This window comes from Crinia signifera, chromosome 3 (genome assembly GCF_055691185.1).
Source record: "Crinia signifera chromosome 3, ASM5569118v1, whole genome shotgun sequence".
NCBI classification, from domain to species: Eukaryota; Metazoa; Chordata; class Amphibia; order Anura; family Myobatrachidae; genus Crinia; species Crinia signifera.
The window spans coordinates 226566796-226582459 of record NC_139219.1 but is presented as its reverse complement, the minus strand read 5'-3'; the positions used below and the strand labels follow the sequence as shown (position 1 = coordinate 226582459).

At 41.7% G+C, this 15664-nt stretch overlaps 1 protein-coding gene across 1 annotated transcript; it reads left to right on the top strand.

The window, feature by feature from the left end:
• The first annotated feature begins 1111 nt into the window (after nucleotides 1–1111).
• Nucleotides 1112–15119, top strand: UTS2B (urotensin 2B). Its single transcript, XM_083174738.1, has 5 exons — nucleotides 1112–1243; nucleotides 8626–8727; nucleotides 9946–9983; nucleotides 12470–12563; nucleotides 14683–15119. The coding sequence occupies exons 1-5, from the start codon at nucleotides 1141–1143 to the stop codon at nucleotides 14706–14708; spliced, it is 363 nt and encodes a 120-aa protein (XP_083030864.1). The 5' UTR covers nucleotides 1112–1140; the 3' UTR covers nucleotides 14709–15119.
• Nucleotides 15120–15664: the final 545 nt, after the last annotated feature.

The window sequence follows — 15664 nt, the reverse complement described above, 5'->3', positions numbered from 1 at the left end:
TCAGCTAGAGTTGTGGCGGCATTGGATACTTGGAAAATGGAATTACATTATAGATCTCTATATCAACTTAACAGCCCACAATTCAACCTACAGGCCTATGTATGACCTCAGGACACTTACGCTATGTGAATCTATCCACTCAGCTGCAAGTGGACTGAAAAGAGTATGGCTTGAAGTTGCTCAAAGTTGCCGGGCTACAAAGCATGTGCAATGTTGAAAAAAATCACAGGATTCCCCTACAAAATGGATTTGTTTGCAATTCTGAATCAGACTAATACCTTTATATACTGTATGTGACTAATATAAGCACCATTTTGAAACAACAGCAACAACAGAAAAAACCGTTACATGCAAACAATTTGAAACACGCAAGGAATTCAGACAAAAAATTGGTTCATCTTCTTCTAGATTAGAAACTTTGGCAGAGAAAATGAGAAATGTGACAATGACAGATAGCTGTAGAAAATCAAAGGGAAGAGGAGTCACACCTGGAGTCATGATCAGCGGTGGACATTCATTCATCTAAAATTAATCAAACCACTGGTCAATTTCTGCCTTGTGCTGTCTTAAGAAACACAATGCATTACAAGTTCTCCTGACATTTCTGAAGACCTGCTATGTCTCTTTGATGAATTTCATATTTGTCTTCAATCTTTCTCCACTCCCTGTTTTATCATCTTCCTCTCTGAACTAATCCCACAGCATCATGCTATGAACTATAGAAGTCGTCTTAAAGATCTGGGACCTAAATCAATTTCATTAGTGACTCTTGAGCCTCCATTGTGGCATTCATTACAAAGATCTCAGCGTAATTAAAATGAGAGCTTGAAAATACAACGATAAATTACAAAGAGTTTTCAACCAGTTGCTAATTTGTATTTACCATGTGTATTCCGGCTCTCATTTTATTGGTCATATTCTGGATAGATTGATCTAGGTTTGACGTCAAGAAATCCACGCAGTTCATTTGTCAGTTTTCCAAGAATTGAATACCATTGACAGGATGAATGATTTTCATTGGGAGTTTTTGAATATGACACGACTCCTGGAACCATTTAAAAGTAAGCTGACCTGGGAGAGATTGCATTCAAATCCCAGGTTTGCAGAGAGCAGCTCCATCAACCAGAGGATTTATCCAACATGATGGATAAAACCACATCAGTACATCTGTGCCTTGGGACATTAACTTTCCTGTTTATGATCTCCATGCAATCAGCTCAAGGGAAGCCATATTTAGTCCAAGGTAAATATTTCATATTGCATAGTACGGTAATAGAGGCTGTCATGGTATACTTCTGCCATATTGAAGCCTTTTGGATATTTCCAAGTACTAAGACTGTACAAGTACTTTATAGATACAAAACATAACTTTTTGCATGCATTTAAAAATTAAATGCGGAAACAAAAACTTAAATAGCACATATTGCTTATTAATTAGCTGTGTTTATATGATGTACGTGTTTCATTTTCCTTAATGTTGTTTTTCTGACTAGTTAAACCTCCGATTTTTTCCGATCATTGACTTATACTTTAGTTCAGATACATTTAACTACTGTACACTTACAGTATGAGCTTGACACTCTAGGGCAGACATGTCCAAACTATGGCCCTCCAGCTGTTGTGAAACTGCACATCCCAGCATGCATTGCCATAGATTTTTTATTCCCTAAAACTGTGGCAAGGCATAATGGGACTTGTAGATTTACAACAGCTGGAGGGCCATAGTATGGACATGCCTGCTCTAGGGGTAAATGTATAAAGCAGTGATAAGAAGTGGAGAAGTTACCCATGGTAACCATCAGTATTAAAGTAACATTTAACAGTTGCATACTATTATTCAAAGCAACTCTTATCCCTGATTCATACATTTACCCTTTGTCCTTAGTTATTGAACTTATAGAACTTATTCCAAAGCAATTTTTACTTGTTTATTTACTTATCTGCAATTATTTATTTAACTAGAAATGATGATATGGTTCCATCTTCTCAAAATCTCTTTCCTAGCATTTTGTAAGCATGTGACAGCCTCTTATCACTTACAAATGTTACATACTATGGAGGGACATGTTACCAGTGGAGTACCCCAGGGATCTGTACTTGGACCAGTGCTTTTTAATATCTTTGTTAGTGACATTGCAAATGGTATTGAAGGGAAAGTATGCCTTTTTGCAGATGACACAAAGATATGCAACAGAGTAGACACACCAGGAGGGGTAAATCAAATGACTGATGATCTAAGTAAACTTGAGAATTGGTCAAGAGCATGGCAACTACAGTTTAATGCTAAAAATGCAAAATTATGCACTTGGGACTCAAAAACCCAAAAGCTCAATATAGTATCAAGGGTACTATAATGGAAACTACTGAGAAGGAAAGGGATCTAGGAGTCACTATTTCAAGTGACTTAAAGATAGGAAAGCAATGTAGCAAAGCAATGAGGAAGGGAAGTTAGATGCTTGGTTGCATAGGGAGAGGAATCAGTATCAGAAAAAAATAAGTCATAATACCACTGTATAGGTCATTGGTATGGCCTCATCTGGAATACTGTGTCCAGTTCTGGAGACCATATCTTCTGAAGGATATACATACATTAGAGACTGTACAAAGAAGGGCAACTAAAACTTACCTGGATAGACTAAAAGATCTTAACATGTATAGTTTGGAGCAGAGAAGGGAAAGAGGGGACATGATAGAAATCTTCAAATATACTGTATCAAGGGTTTTAACATAGTACAGGAGGGATATTTTCTTCAAAGGAAAAGAAGTAATAGAACACGAGGACATGCACTGAAACTGGAGGGAGGTAGGTTCAGGGGAAATGTTAGAAAAAATTACTTCACAGAAAGGGTAGTGGATAAGTGGAATAGCCTCCCATCAGAGGTGGTAGAGGCTAAGACAGGAGAACAATTTAAACATGCTTTGGATAGGCATATGAATATCCTTACAAAGAAGTAAGGATCAAAAAGAGTTGAGATTACTTGAAGGATAAAAAGGGGCAGACTAGATGGGCCAAATGGTTCTTATCTGCCGTCAAAATTCTATGTTTCTATGTTACTTTGCACTTATACAGCTGATAGCTTCCCAATGATTATAAATCATAAATTAAATATCTGAAAGATGAATTAGGGTAAAACACTCACCTTGCAGATCTGAGAGAAGAATTGTATAATTGGCTTATCGCTGCATAAAACAATTCATCTTATGTTTTTTGCTCACTCATACAGTATATTTATGTCTAAAGATTGCCAAGCAATTAACAAAATTAAACTATCGATCAGTGTTCAATTATTGGGCACCTTTGTAATGATGTGTGTATATCTTACTGTATTCTTGTTTAATTTAAATCAACTACAACAATATATGCCTTACTATACAACAGCGCGCTGCATTTATATGTAAATACTGTAAAGAGGAAACGTGATAAACTTTCTGACACTAACAATGTGAAATATATAAGCTATGCGCTGTATCACCATGGTTCGTGTTGGCTAATGTTGGCAGTCAAGTGACTGGAGTGAGTGGAGTCTTTTGTACATCCATATGAAATGTAGCTAATCTGAGATACAGCAAGTTAGGACAACAGTTCATGTAATCTGTAAATGACAGATGTTCTCGGGAAAAGGCTGACACTGTTTATCGTCTGCTATATAGATTCTTAGTATGTCTTGGGTGTGTGGCTGCTTAGCCCAAAGTAAGCTGATCAAAAACTAGTAGCAAATAAGCAGTATTTAGGTCTTAATAGCATATGATTATTGGGAATGGCAAGAGATTGTGTCTTGCCTCTTAACAAGGTAATTTGCACTAATTTGCATTTATAATAAACTGTACCAGGCAATGGGACGTGCCTCCGTTGCACACTTAACATACAACAGTCAGATAACAGCTAATTGATGCCTGGTTGATAACATTTGTTGCACACTTTTATTTTGGTGCAATATTTGTAAATAACCCTACCTATCTTAACAAATTAAGGAATGCTGAGCTAAAAACACACCATTTTAGAAATATTTCTTAATAGAAATTACATCAATGTTCTGCTCCTAGCTAAAAGATTTTGACAGCAATAAGGCAGACAAACTGACTTCATAATCTTTTGCTAATACACATAACATAAGGAACAAACATTAAATGCACAAGGCATCTTGGCTGTGCCTCACCTGCCTCACCCCACCGCACGCCACTTTCTTAATATAGCTCCAGGACCTGCCTAAAGCTGGTGCACACTGGGTGATATTTCATCAACTATATGGACAATATCATTGACAATATCGAGTATATATTGTCCAGTGTGTACAGTCAATATAACGATGCACACAGCTGTGGATCATTGACAACCCCCCTGTCGTCTGTACATGCAGTTATGACAATATCTTCATATTTCAGCGACTGCATGTACAGAGCGGGTGGCACACACTAGCCGATTCCTGCCACCACCAATATAGTGGGAGAATGATAATGAATGTAAACTCTTGCCGATATACCGGTCAATATCATTCTCCCGCAGCACCATAAATATAGTTAACAATATAGGCGACTGTGGGAATCTGGTAGTGTGTACCCAACATTACTCTTCATACTAGAATTAAAGAACTGCACATTACAACCAAAAGTTTTATTGGTCTATTCATGAAGCAGTGAAATGAGTAAAGTGTGCCTGTGGAGATGTTGCATAGTATAGCAACCTATCAGCTCATATGTATAATTTTATAGAAAGCATAGATGTTACCTCAAAGCTGATTGGTAGCTAAAGGCGACTTCTCCACTTGCTCACTTCACCACTCTTTTCACTGCTTCATGAATAGATACATTAGACTTCAGGAGTATTTTTCTATTGCTTTAAATATATCCATTATTAGGAAAGTATGAAATGCATGTAAAGCCTTAGTTGTATGGTTGGTCCTGGTTTTATTCTCACAAAAGCCCTAACTGTGTGGAGTTTAGGAGTGGATTTCCTCCTGGAACTTCAGTTTCCTTCCACATTCCAATTATGTTCACAGTATTGGTAGGTTACTTGGTTTCTGACAAAAATATTATCCGTATCATATGTGTACATGTGATAGGGAATATAGATGGGACACAGACTCTATGGAATATACATGCACTATATAAATAATAATGATACTATGATGCGCGCACGTCCCCTTACAACGGGGCTCCCCCCGGGTCCCCGTCGCCTCACCGACAGTCGCCCCGGGTCTCCGCCGCCTAGCCGCACCCCCCCCCTCCCTAACCCTGTCCGTCTCCCTGAAGCGGAGACGGACAGGGTTCCTGTTCCCCCGCCGATGGGAAACTGGGAAGCGCGTGCGTGTGAGACGCACACGCGTCCCAGTCAGATGGAGCGCCTCTGCACCGGCGATCGCCAGCGGACAGATTCTGGCGATCCCTGGGCAAGAATGAAAGGCGCTCCATCTGTAGATGCTGTCTCCAGGAGAGGGATATAGTTCATTAGGACATATTATAGAAAGAAAGACTGACAATAATATCTGCAGATCAGTATGAGCAATGGGCTATGGTAGCCCAGAAAATACAATGTAGTAACTTAAATCAGACCAAGTTTCCTGGAGTCTGTCTAATGTGGGTAAAGCAGAGAGATAAGGTGGACATACAAATAAAGAGTAAGTGACAGAATAACACATGGGGTGTAAGGGAGAGAGATACACACACTATATATAATATTTATTTAAAGCAGTGAAAAAATTAAATCAATGTAGCATATGGACCAATTTGAAAACATGACATTTTGGCAACTGGAATCCTCCTGATGGGTGTCTGCCCTTGAGTAAATTAATAACCAGTCTGTCATTAGGGCATAATTAGCATCTACTGTACAATAGAATACATAATGTATGACTCTTTGCCCAATATCCTATACTGTTAATGTATAATGTATTACGAACATCAAAGATTTGGGGGTTGCTGGACACAATTTGTGATTAAACCATATGCATAAATTGTGTTTGAAAAAAGACACAATGTGCAAACTACGAAGAATTGGCAAAATTACATGCTGAAACCTCTTTATATGTGACTTTTTGTCATCATCATCATTTTGTGAAAAGCAGTAGAGTCTAGCACCCACACATTTCCTGTCTACTGACAGCGACATATGTGTCTGTGTCCCAGTCTTCAGAGGTTTTATTTACACCATCTGACCCATAATGTACTTTCGTTACACGGACACTACTTTTTCTTCCCTCATCAATGTCTTCACTCATAACAAGACACAAGTCATTAATATAACCCAAATGACTGTTGATATAACCGTAAATATAAAAAAATTAGTCTAGTAGTCATGTACAGATGTAAAATGCCTATTTTAAGCAGCAAGACACACTTTGTGTCACACATGCCATAACCCCCATAATTATTCTCATTATCTTTTATTTTGATGGTGCAAATAAAGCAAGTAATGAAAAATTTCTGAAGGGACATAGGACACAGCAGAAAATAGGTAATAGAATTAATACAAGGAATAGAGAATGAGGAGTATGGCCCTGTTTCTAAGGGCTTACAGTCTGTAAATAAAAGCATAACCGAAGGATGGACCTAGCAAAAGGGGTCAGAGGATTGAAGTATTGGCCAGAGGAGTGAAGTAAATGGCCCATTTGAATGTGTAGCTCCTGGAAGAGAGTTTGACAGATGACGTAAGTTGCAGAGCAGTGGAGCAGAACAGCAGATCTCTTGGATGTAAGAATAAGAGGAGGGAACCAGAGATAAAGTGATAAAGTGGTCAGTGGTGGAGTCGATTGGATGGGAGGGAGTGGGAAACATATAAGGTTGTAGAAGTAGGTGGGAGTGAATAATTTAGAGCTTTATATGTGAGGGTGAGGAGTATGAATTGTACAGTGATGGATGGTGAAGCAGTGGTGTAGTTAGTAGAGGGGTAAGGCCTACAAAGGGTGGCAGTTGAGATAATTGAGATGAGCAGCAGAATTACATATAGATTGAAAAGTGAATAGCAGGTGAAAAGAAGGTGAGTAGGGAGTTGGTTGCGGTAGTTCAGGCAGAAAATCAGAAGTACGTAGATGAGAGTTTTGGTAGGATCAATGATGAGAATGGGGCTGACTCTAGAAATATTGTAAAAGTTAAATCAGGATAGTGGGGGTGTGAAAAGTTCAGGAGGACGCGTTCTGCCGCCGCTCGCCTTTGGGGTGGCGTGGATAGTTGGGGGTTTTTAGGAACACATTCACACCAGCCATACAATACATCTGACACAGTAATGAGGACATGTGTTAAAGGTAAACTATAAATTTACTTAGTAATGATTAATCAATGAAAGACAACAATTAATGACATATAAAGATAATAATAATCAAGATAAGTAACAATAATGATAATGAAAGAAGAAAGAAAAAAAAATCAGTTGCTGTGAAGGCAGTGAATTCACCTTTGGTAGGAGTGTCAGAGCGTAAAGAATACGTCCAAAAGGATTGGCAGCGCCCAAACTCTTCCTCCACATAAATTCTTGGAGGTATGATTGCAAATGTTGCCTGGAGGTTCCTCTGTGCCGTTTGTTCCTCCATTTGCAGGCTTCCCACATCCGCTCTATGTTTTGGGTGTGGACCCCTGATTCTGGGTCAATACATTTTTATTGAGGATTGACCCTTGCATGTTCATAACCTGCCTGCTTGAGTTGGTCTGTACGGTATGCCCTCCAGCAATCAGAGTATATGATAGATCCGGGTGCCACATGTGAGTTTATCGCAGCCATCAGCGTAGTGGCGTCTTTCCTTTCCACTGCAGTTAGAAAGCAGGCACCTGTCTCCCTTCAGATCCCACCAAAAACCCATTGCTGAGGCAGCATCCTCCCCACATGTTTTTTTCTCTTGGCGAAGAGGCTTTCGTCAACCTCCACCACCATGCCAAGGCTGCCAATTTGCCTCTGCGGCTGGGACAGCAGATCCATTGCACATGCCTCCCTCATTAAACTGTTGTACTGCACAGTTGTTTTTATGGACATGTTCCCTTTCGCAGTACAGCACACTGTTCATCTCCTCAGCCCATGAGTATATGAACAGGACCAGGGTCACGAAGGGTAACCATCACCCCGGGAACCAGTGGGCCGCTCGCAGACTGACCTTTTTCCTGCATGACTTTATGTGGCTGCACCACATGCTTTCCTTCATGGACAGACGCATTGGACAATTCTGTGTGACGGGCAGCAACTCGTGTCGCTGAAATAAACAGCACAGCCTCCTCCTCAGAATTAGGCAAGGTGAACATGGTCAGTTGTTGACCTGCCACGCCTGTCACCTCTGTCACATTTGGAGAACTCAGAGAAGTAGCCATCACTGTCAGCTTATCAGCTCAGAATGATTCTGACAGTAACCGGAACACTTACGCAAGCTCTGACTGCTATTTCCGTAGCTTAAGCTTATTCTGAAAGCATAGCTACGGTAACGGACAAACGTCCATCCATACTCCATCCATATAAACTACTGAGATCGCATCGCATGCGATTTCCTTGCGCAAGCGTACGTATGTAAATTGGGCGCCCAGGTACTAAATAAGTATCCATTTTTCTTCACATTTCATTTTCAAACTAAGGATAATTTAACAAAAATATTGGAAATGAACAAAAATGTGTTAGTTTTAATCATTGTCATTTTCTTTTGATTCATACAGATAATGAACTGTTTACAGAGAAAGAAGATTTGAATCCCCAAGACATGCTCCTCACGTTCCTCTTAAATAAACACCTACCCCTAAGAAGACCCTCACATATGGGTAAGGAGATCCCACCACACAAATAAAAATTAAACTACAGGTATGAAAAAGACACAAAAACAATAAGATACACAAAGGTAAATGTTAGTAGTCACTGATATGAATACTGCATGGTAATCTATTAGCATTGCCATGATCCTAGTGATTAGGGTTGACTATCTGTGCAGCTTGGCTGTGAAGGTAGGGGCATCTTTGCCATGTTTTTTACTGTGTGACATTGCACAAGTGCCCAAAAACAGGCCAGATATGCCTCTTTGTCAGGACCATGCCCGTAAATGCTACGTCACCCACCATCCCGTTGCTGCCCCCCTCATTAACCCACAAACTGTGAACATATACAGGGCCGGTGCAGGGTACCGGAGCACCCCAGGCGCGCGGGGTGCCCCGGCGCTCACCCGCTCCAGGGGACGGGGGATCGATGTGGCCGCAACAGGGGTGGGAGACGGGGTTGTCGGGCTGCTGCCGGGCCTCTCCTCCCCCCCCCTGGGCGTTTGATGCGGCTGGGACGGAAGACAAGGGTGCAGGGCTGCCGCTGCTTCTGGGCCTCTCTCCCCGCTGCTGCTGCCAGGTACTTGATGCGGCCGGGAGACGGGGGTGCCGGGCTGCTGCTGCAGTATCAAGCACGCAGGTGTGAGGTGTGTGGGTGCTCCCTCCACGTGGGGGCGGGGAGGGTATGAGGGGGAGCGACACGGGGGGGAGCTACACCACTCACCTCCATCCCATCCAGCAGAGTCCCTGCTCCAACTTCCGCCCTGCAATAGTTGGCGCCCTAGGCAAATGCCTAAAGCTGCCTAGTGGTGGCACCAGCCCTGAACATATCCTTCTGGGATGTGATCATACTTTGTTCTTCCTACATGTGCACTACGCATGCACAGAAGTACACAAATCATCTGACTGCGACTTTCACACTTCTGTGACTCATATTGAATAAGGACGATAATAAGTAACACTCACAAAAGAAACCTTAAGTTGTCATTATCAATTTTTTTTATTGCATCACACATCCACTGAAAATGGAAAGTCAGGATTGCGTTAGAAGTGTAACTTTTTATGTCCCCACATATTGCATTTCCTAAATTTGCATGCAACTTAAAATGATCACATTAATATTTAATGTTGTTGGTAGATTGTTGAATAAACTCTTACCTATGCCATAGTTCTACTAACAAGAAGCAATTAATGATTCTAAATATTGTCTATTGTTGGGTATATTTGTAGAGATGGAACTGGAGAGCAAGTTAGAGCAACTGGAACAGGTAAGTCATAATTTTGGACCTTATTCTGGTCCACACGCAACGCTGCGAAATTTGCAGCATTGTTGTGGACTAAATGCTGCATGCTGTGCCGCTGCCCCCCCCCCCCCTCACACCCGTGATCCCCCACACGGCTGCCAATGGATGATTTGTATAATCATCCATTCTCAGCCTTGGGTGCAGGGGACAAATAATTTGATGGTCGGCGACCATCAAATGATTTCTCCAGCCCTTGCAGATCAGAGACACCTCTATGGTGTCTCTGATCTGCAAGCTCCCTGTGCGGGCAGCAGGCAGGCAGCTGACATCTGCTGATGCAAATGAAATGCTGGGCGTTCCCATGGGCTGTGTCCCCGCCGCCACACCCCCCCGCGCCACACTGCTATGTGCAAGTGGGGTGGCGAACCGAAAATGTAACCGAAGTTAAAAAATTGAGCGCTTATACCAAAGTTGTCTTCTTATAGCAGCTGCTTAAGTAAGGGAGTGGTCAATCCAATGTTATATAAACCTGCACTGATCCAATGGAGGAAGTCCTGATGGAATGCAGTCCAGAGTTGAATAATTTCCCGGGTGTCACTGGGTCTAAATGCCAGCTTTATCAAGGTGGCATTTAGACCCAGCGAAACGCATTGATGCCCCCCCCCCCCTGGACTTTGGTTGCTGAATTGAACCATCACCTGCTCATTCATCTGATCACCATTGAACCATTTGGTTTTCCACCTTCACCCTATTTGGATGCTACAGACCACTATCGGGACGATTGATCGCATCACTGGTTGAGGTTTAAGATTGGTCCGGCATCAAAACATCCTTCAGGACCGATCCCTCCAGCGACACCCGGGAAATTATTCGACTCTGGACTTCATTCCATCAGGACTTCCTCCATTGGATCAGTGCAGGTTTATATAACATTGGTCCCCCACCACCCTTGGTCCTTCCAACACCTTGCCCACCCTCTTGTCCATTTATATATTTATATATTTTTTTTATATTGTTTTATTGTGTAATAAATTGTTATTTTTATGAATTTATTGGCTGTTTTTCACTGTTAGCGCTGCTTATAAAACCTCTTTTCCTTCTCACGTAGTTTGCTATGCCCGCTTACTCCCTGCGTCTGTACATGTGCAGAAATACGTCTGCGGATGCGCAGATGCAAAACATCGGTCCCCCATGAGAACACACGGGGGATTGAATAAATTAGAATGACCCCCTTAGTCTGTCTGTGTGACCCAGAACCTAGAGGTATATATGCTCTTAGGAGAATGCACACCATAGTCTAGAGGTGGCAAGTTCCAAAAAATATCAGACAGTTCATATACTGAAGGTGTCAATTCTGGAAAATGAAGAAAACAGTTCCTCCTAGTGCAATATATTAGTGATACAGGGTCCGATTCTGGTTTGCTCAGTAAGCTGCACACAACGTAGCTTACTGAGCACATGAGAAGCTGGCCTGCATTTCCCCCTCATTAACATGCAAGGGGACGTGTAACAAAGACACATCCCCTCCCATGCCTCTGCTGCAGGAGAAATCATTTATTGGTCGCTGACCATCGAATGATTTTTCCTAGTTTCGCAAATAAAAGTCAGTGGGAATTTACTTTTATTTGCAAGAGCTGGGATGAAGACAGGGTGGGCGGCTGACGTCTTGTGACATCATCCCGTCCACGTACCTTCTTGAAAGCCCAGCGTTTTCATGGGGACACCCATAAAATGCTGTGCATTTCCATAAGCTTGCAGCAGGGCTCTCCTACCTCCAAGTCCGTCTGTTGTTACCCAGTTTGTTTTATCACTGTCTACTATTGTAAAGCGCAACAGAATCTGCTGCGCTATATAAGAAACTGTAAATAAATAAATAAATAAATGGAGGATGCCCGTCCCCGCTGCTGTCCTCCCCCGCCAAGCACCCACCCCGATCCTTATGAATGACTCGGGACAATGGAAGTCGCCGAAGACATTCGTAAAGGGGAGATACGCATGTGCTTATCTTGCTATAATGCGAGTGAACCAGAATGACCCCCACTGTGACAGATGAAAAGGCAATACAAATGTCTTATAATAGCTTTATGATGTCCATAAACATTCTCAGCTCCAACCTTTAGGTACAGCTCTTGGCTTCTTCAAGACAAATAAATGTACAACAGGTCTTCCTGTAATGCTGCTGACAAGATTTTCTCTTTGTACAGTATGTCTCCTTTAAAATATTCTTACTCTCACTGAGACATAGTTACTAGTGAATCTAATCTAGCACAGTGAACGCTATACTAGTATGCATGCAATTTTACTCATTTTATGTGTTCGATAGTTAAATCCATCTGTGCTTTCCCCCATAGGGCCCTACTAGATGGAGCCCGACAAAGCAAGTAAAGTGTGTTACTCCACTCGGGCGCGCAAAGCCACTGGCACTGACATTACTGCTTTGTTGTTCCATAATTTTGATGGACTGGTAACTAGTATATGTGTAATGCTAATGTATTGTTTATCTGACACAGCTGGAAAAACTTAAAGAACAGCTTTTGGAAGATAAGACTGGAGATATGTCATATGCCATAGACAGGCTGTCACCATCACACCCAAAGAAACGAGGTATGCATTGCCATAAATGATTATTGAACCTATATGGTTACTTGGGTGTTTTCTGTGTCTCATTTGACCAAATCAACAGTCACACAGCTATACCTATATTGTATCAAGATAGAAAAATAACATACAAGTATCTGTTGTATTGAGTGTGGGAGGAATCTGAGGTGGTACAAACTCCACGTAAATTAAATTAAATGGCAACCACTGTGCCACCGTGCCAACTAGGGTAGCCAATCCCGAAATAGGGATCGGCGGGATCACGGAATTTGGCTCCAAAAACGCTGGGCTTTCAATCCCGGGATTTAGGGATTAGACTACACATGCACAGTCTAATGCCATGCAGCATCCGAGCACTCGCTTAGATGCTGCCCAGCTGTTCCCGATGCAGCTCTGCGCAGCATGATGGTCAGAGGTCAGGCATCGAAAGCCGAACAGTCACTCCGCTCCCCTGCCCACAGCCTCAATGTGTTGCTCCCCAGTACTGCTCCAGCTGCCCGCCAGACGCACCTCAGCAACACTCCCCAGCCTGGGTCCCAGAGTTTCCACCAGCCTCACAGCTGCCCGGGGCATTTTTTTTGTTGGGGAAGCCAATCCCGGGTATCCCAGGATTGGGCAATTTTAAATCCTGAATTCCAGAATTGAAAAAATGCCCTGGAATTGGCTTCCCTAGTGCCAATATGCTGTCTGAAAATGACAGCAAACCACAGGCAGAGCAGGTTCTAGTGCCAGGTGAACCATGCAATCATATGGTTCCTGTGGCCAGTATCTATGCAGCAGATGTCCATGCAGTCCTTGCAGCAGATTTCAATGTGGTCTGGCCATCCACATGGAATACTGTTGAAAGATTTTCCTCCCAAAATGCTAGAGGACCAGTAGTACCTCTAGTAACACGAACAGCGGTACCTGGAAGTGCTGGGGCCACTGATGCACTGGGGAAGATGCGGTGATCCACATGACCACAGTCACTAAGATGGAGGCAGCAAGACACCCCTGACAACAAGCACAAAGGATTTAGCTTTACTGTGTGGCATATTTTTTAATGTGGCATTACTGTGTGGGACATAATATAGAAAAGGGGGAATTACGGTGTGTGGCATAATATGGTATCAAGGCATTACTGTCGGGGGCAAAATATGATGTCATGGTGTGAGGGGAAAACCTTTAGGGCATAATATGGTGTAAGAGGCACTATTATGTGGGGCATCCAGTAATAAGGCAAAAGGGTACTTAATGTTATAAGGGACATTGCAGTTTGTGGAATAATGTGTAAGGGGCATTATGGTGTGTGGCATTTGTGTAAGAGGCATTAAAGTGTGGTGCATAATGTGTAAGGGACATTATAGTGTGTGACATATTCTATAATGAACATTATGGTGTATGGCATATTGTGTAAGGGACATTACAGTGTGGTGTATAATCTATAAGGGGCATTATGGTGTTGTGCATATTGATTGAAGGCAAATTTTGTAAGGGGCATAACTGTGTGTGGCATATTGTGTAACGGACATTACTATAAGAAGTAAAAAATTAAAAATAATGTAAGGAACATGATTTGGGATTTTTTTCCTATGTTGGTTATTGAATGTGTATGTTGCAAAACTGGGGTGTAAGATAGTGTTTTCCTGGGGCCATGCCCCCTCACCATTGTCACTCATGGGGCAATATAGAGAGAAATGTGCATGTTCTGCAATGTTGCTTCCCCTATTAATATATTGGCTATTTGGTCTGCAGCCAGGGACAGATTTACTTATTTTATTGTCTCCCACTTGGTTAGGACAGTAGTCAAGCCATGGATACACACGCCACATTTATTGCTGCTATGTTTCTGTATAAATATGCACAATAATAATCATACTCAAAGTATCTTGGAAATATTACCAGACATATGCCCCAATTTTATTAATCTTAAATTCCTTTTCTCCTTACATTTAATCTTGCTGAAACGAGTTTGATATTTTGGGTCCCATTAACCGACTGGGCCCCAAACTGGCACTTAAAACACCTCAATTACTATCTTTAGCAAGCTGTATCTATGAACATTTGTATATTATTGTTTTCACGCATTTCTTCATTTTTGTGCAGACGTTCCCTAATTTCCCTGTACCATTCTGTCTTTTCACAGCTTGTTTTTGGAAATATTGTGTGTGAAGAATATCGGAGAGCAGAGAGTGTATTCATTGTAATTTGTATCGAACCGCTTGTCATATAGACCAAAGGAAAAATCAACATCAATCAAGAACCGTGAAGTTATTTTTTTAAGCACTGTTTGTCATTAAATTGTGTATATTGGTGTTTATCTGAGTAGAAAGCTACACATGACATTACTGAGCTACTGATTTCACCAAGCTTTGTGGGATTTGCAATGCATTAAAAATAATCGATCATCTATTAGAATTTATGATCTGAATTTATTACTGTGTTTCCAAACATCAGCTGCAGTTATATTACCCACTGTTGTCGTTAGGAGTCTATGAAGGGGATGTATCAAACAAGTTGTCAGAGATAAAGTACCAGCCAATCAGCTTGTGTAATTTTGTAGGCTGGTTCTCGTTTAAGACATAGCCATGTACCTGTATATTATTCTCTACAATATTACTAATTAAGTGAAAAAATATTTTTGTTTTCTTGGTTCAATAAAAATGTATTAATTATATTTATTGAAATTGTTCTAATATTCATTACTAGGAATTCTGCTTCTGTTACTTCAGAGGCTGTGTGTTTGACGTAGAAAGAACGGATGCATTTTATGAAGCCTACCTTGTATAGTGTTCATTCTAGCACTCGCCATATTTGAAAACCCATGCAGTTCCTCTTCCCTGCCTGGGGTGTCGCTGTCTGCTGTAGTGCTTCTAGCAGTGTGGTCTGTTTATCAGCACTGATATGCAAACCAGACCTGTGGTAGAAACACCACAGCAGACAGCGACACCCCAGGCAGGGAAGAGGAACTGCATGGGTTTTCAAAGATAGCGTGCTAGAATGATCACTATTGTATACACTAGCAGGGCCGACAACAGAAATCTTGGGGCCCCGTACACTAATATATCTGCTGCCCCCCCCCCCCCCTCAACTCTGCCACCCTTGAGGAATGGATTTTTAATACATTA

Coding starts and splice junctions, on each gene's coding strand:
- UTS2B (XM_083174738.1), top strand. CDS start 1,141: ATGATGGATAAAACCACATCAGTACATCTGTGCCTTGGGACATTAACT. Junction 9,984..12,469: donor AGTTAGAGCAACTGGAACAG/GTAAGTCATAAT, acceptor TATCTGACACAG/CTGGAAAAACTTAAAGAACA. Junction 12,564..14,682: donor ATCACACCCAAAGAAACGAG/GTATGCATTGCC, acceptor GTCTTTTCACAG/CTTGTTTTTGGAAATATTGT.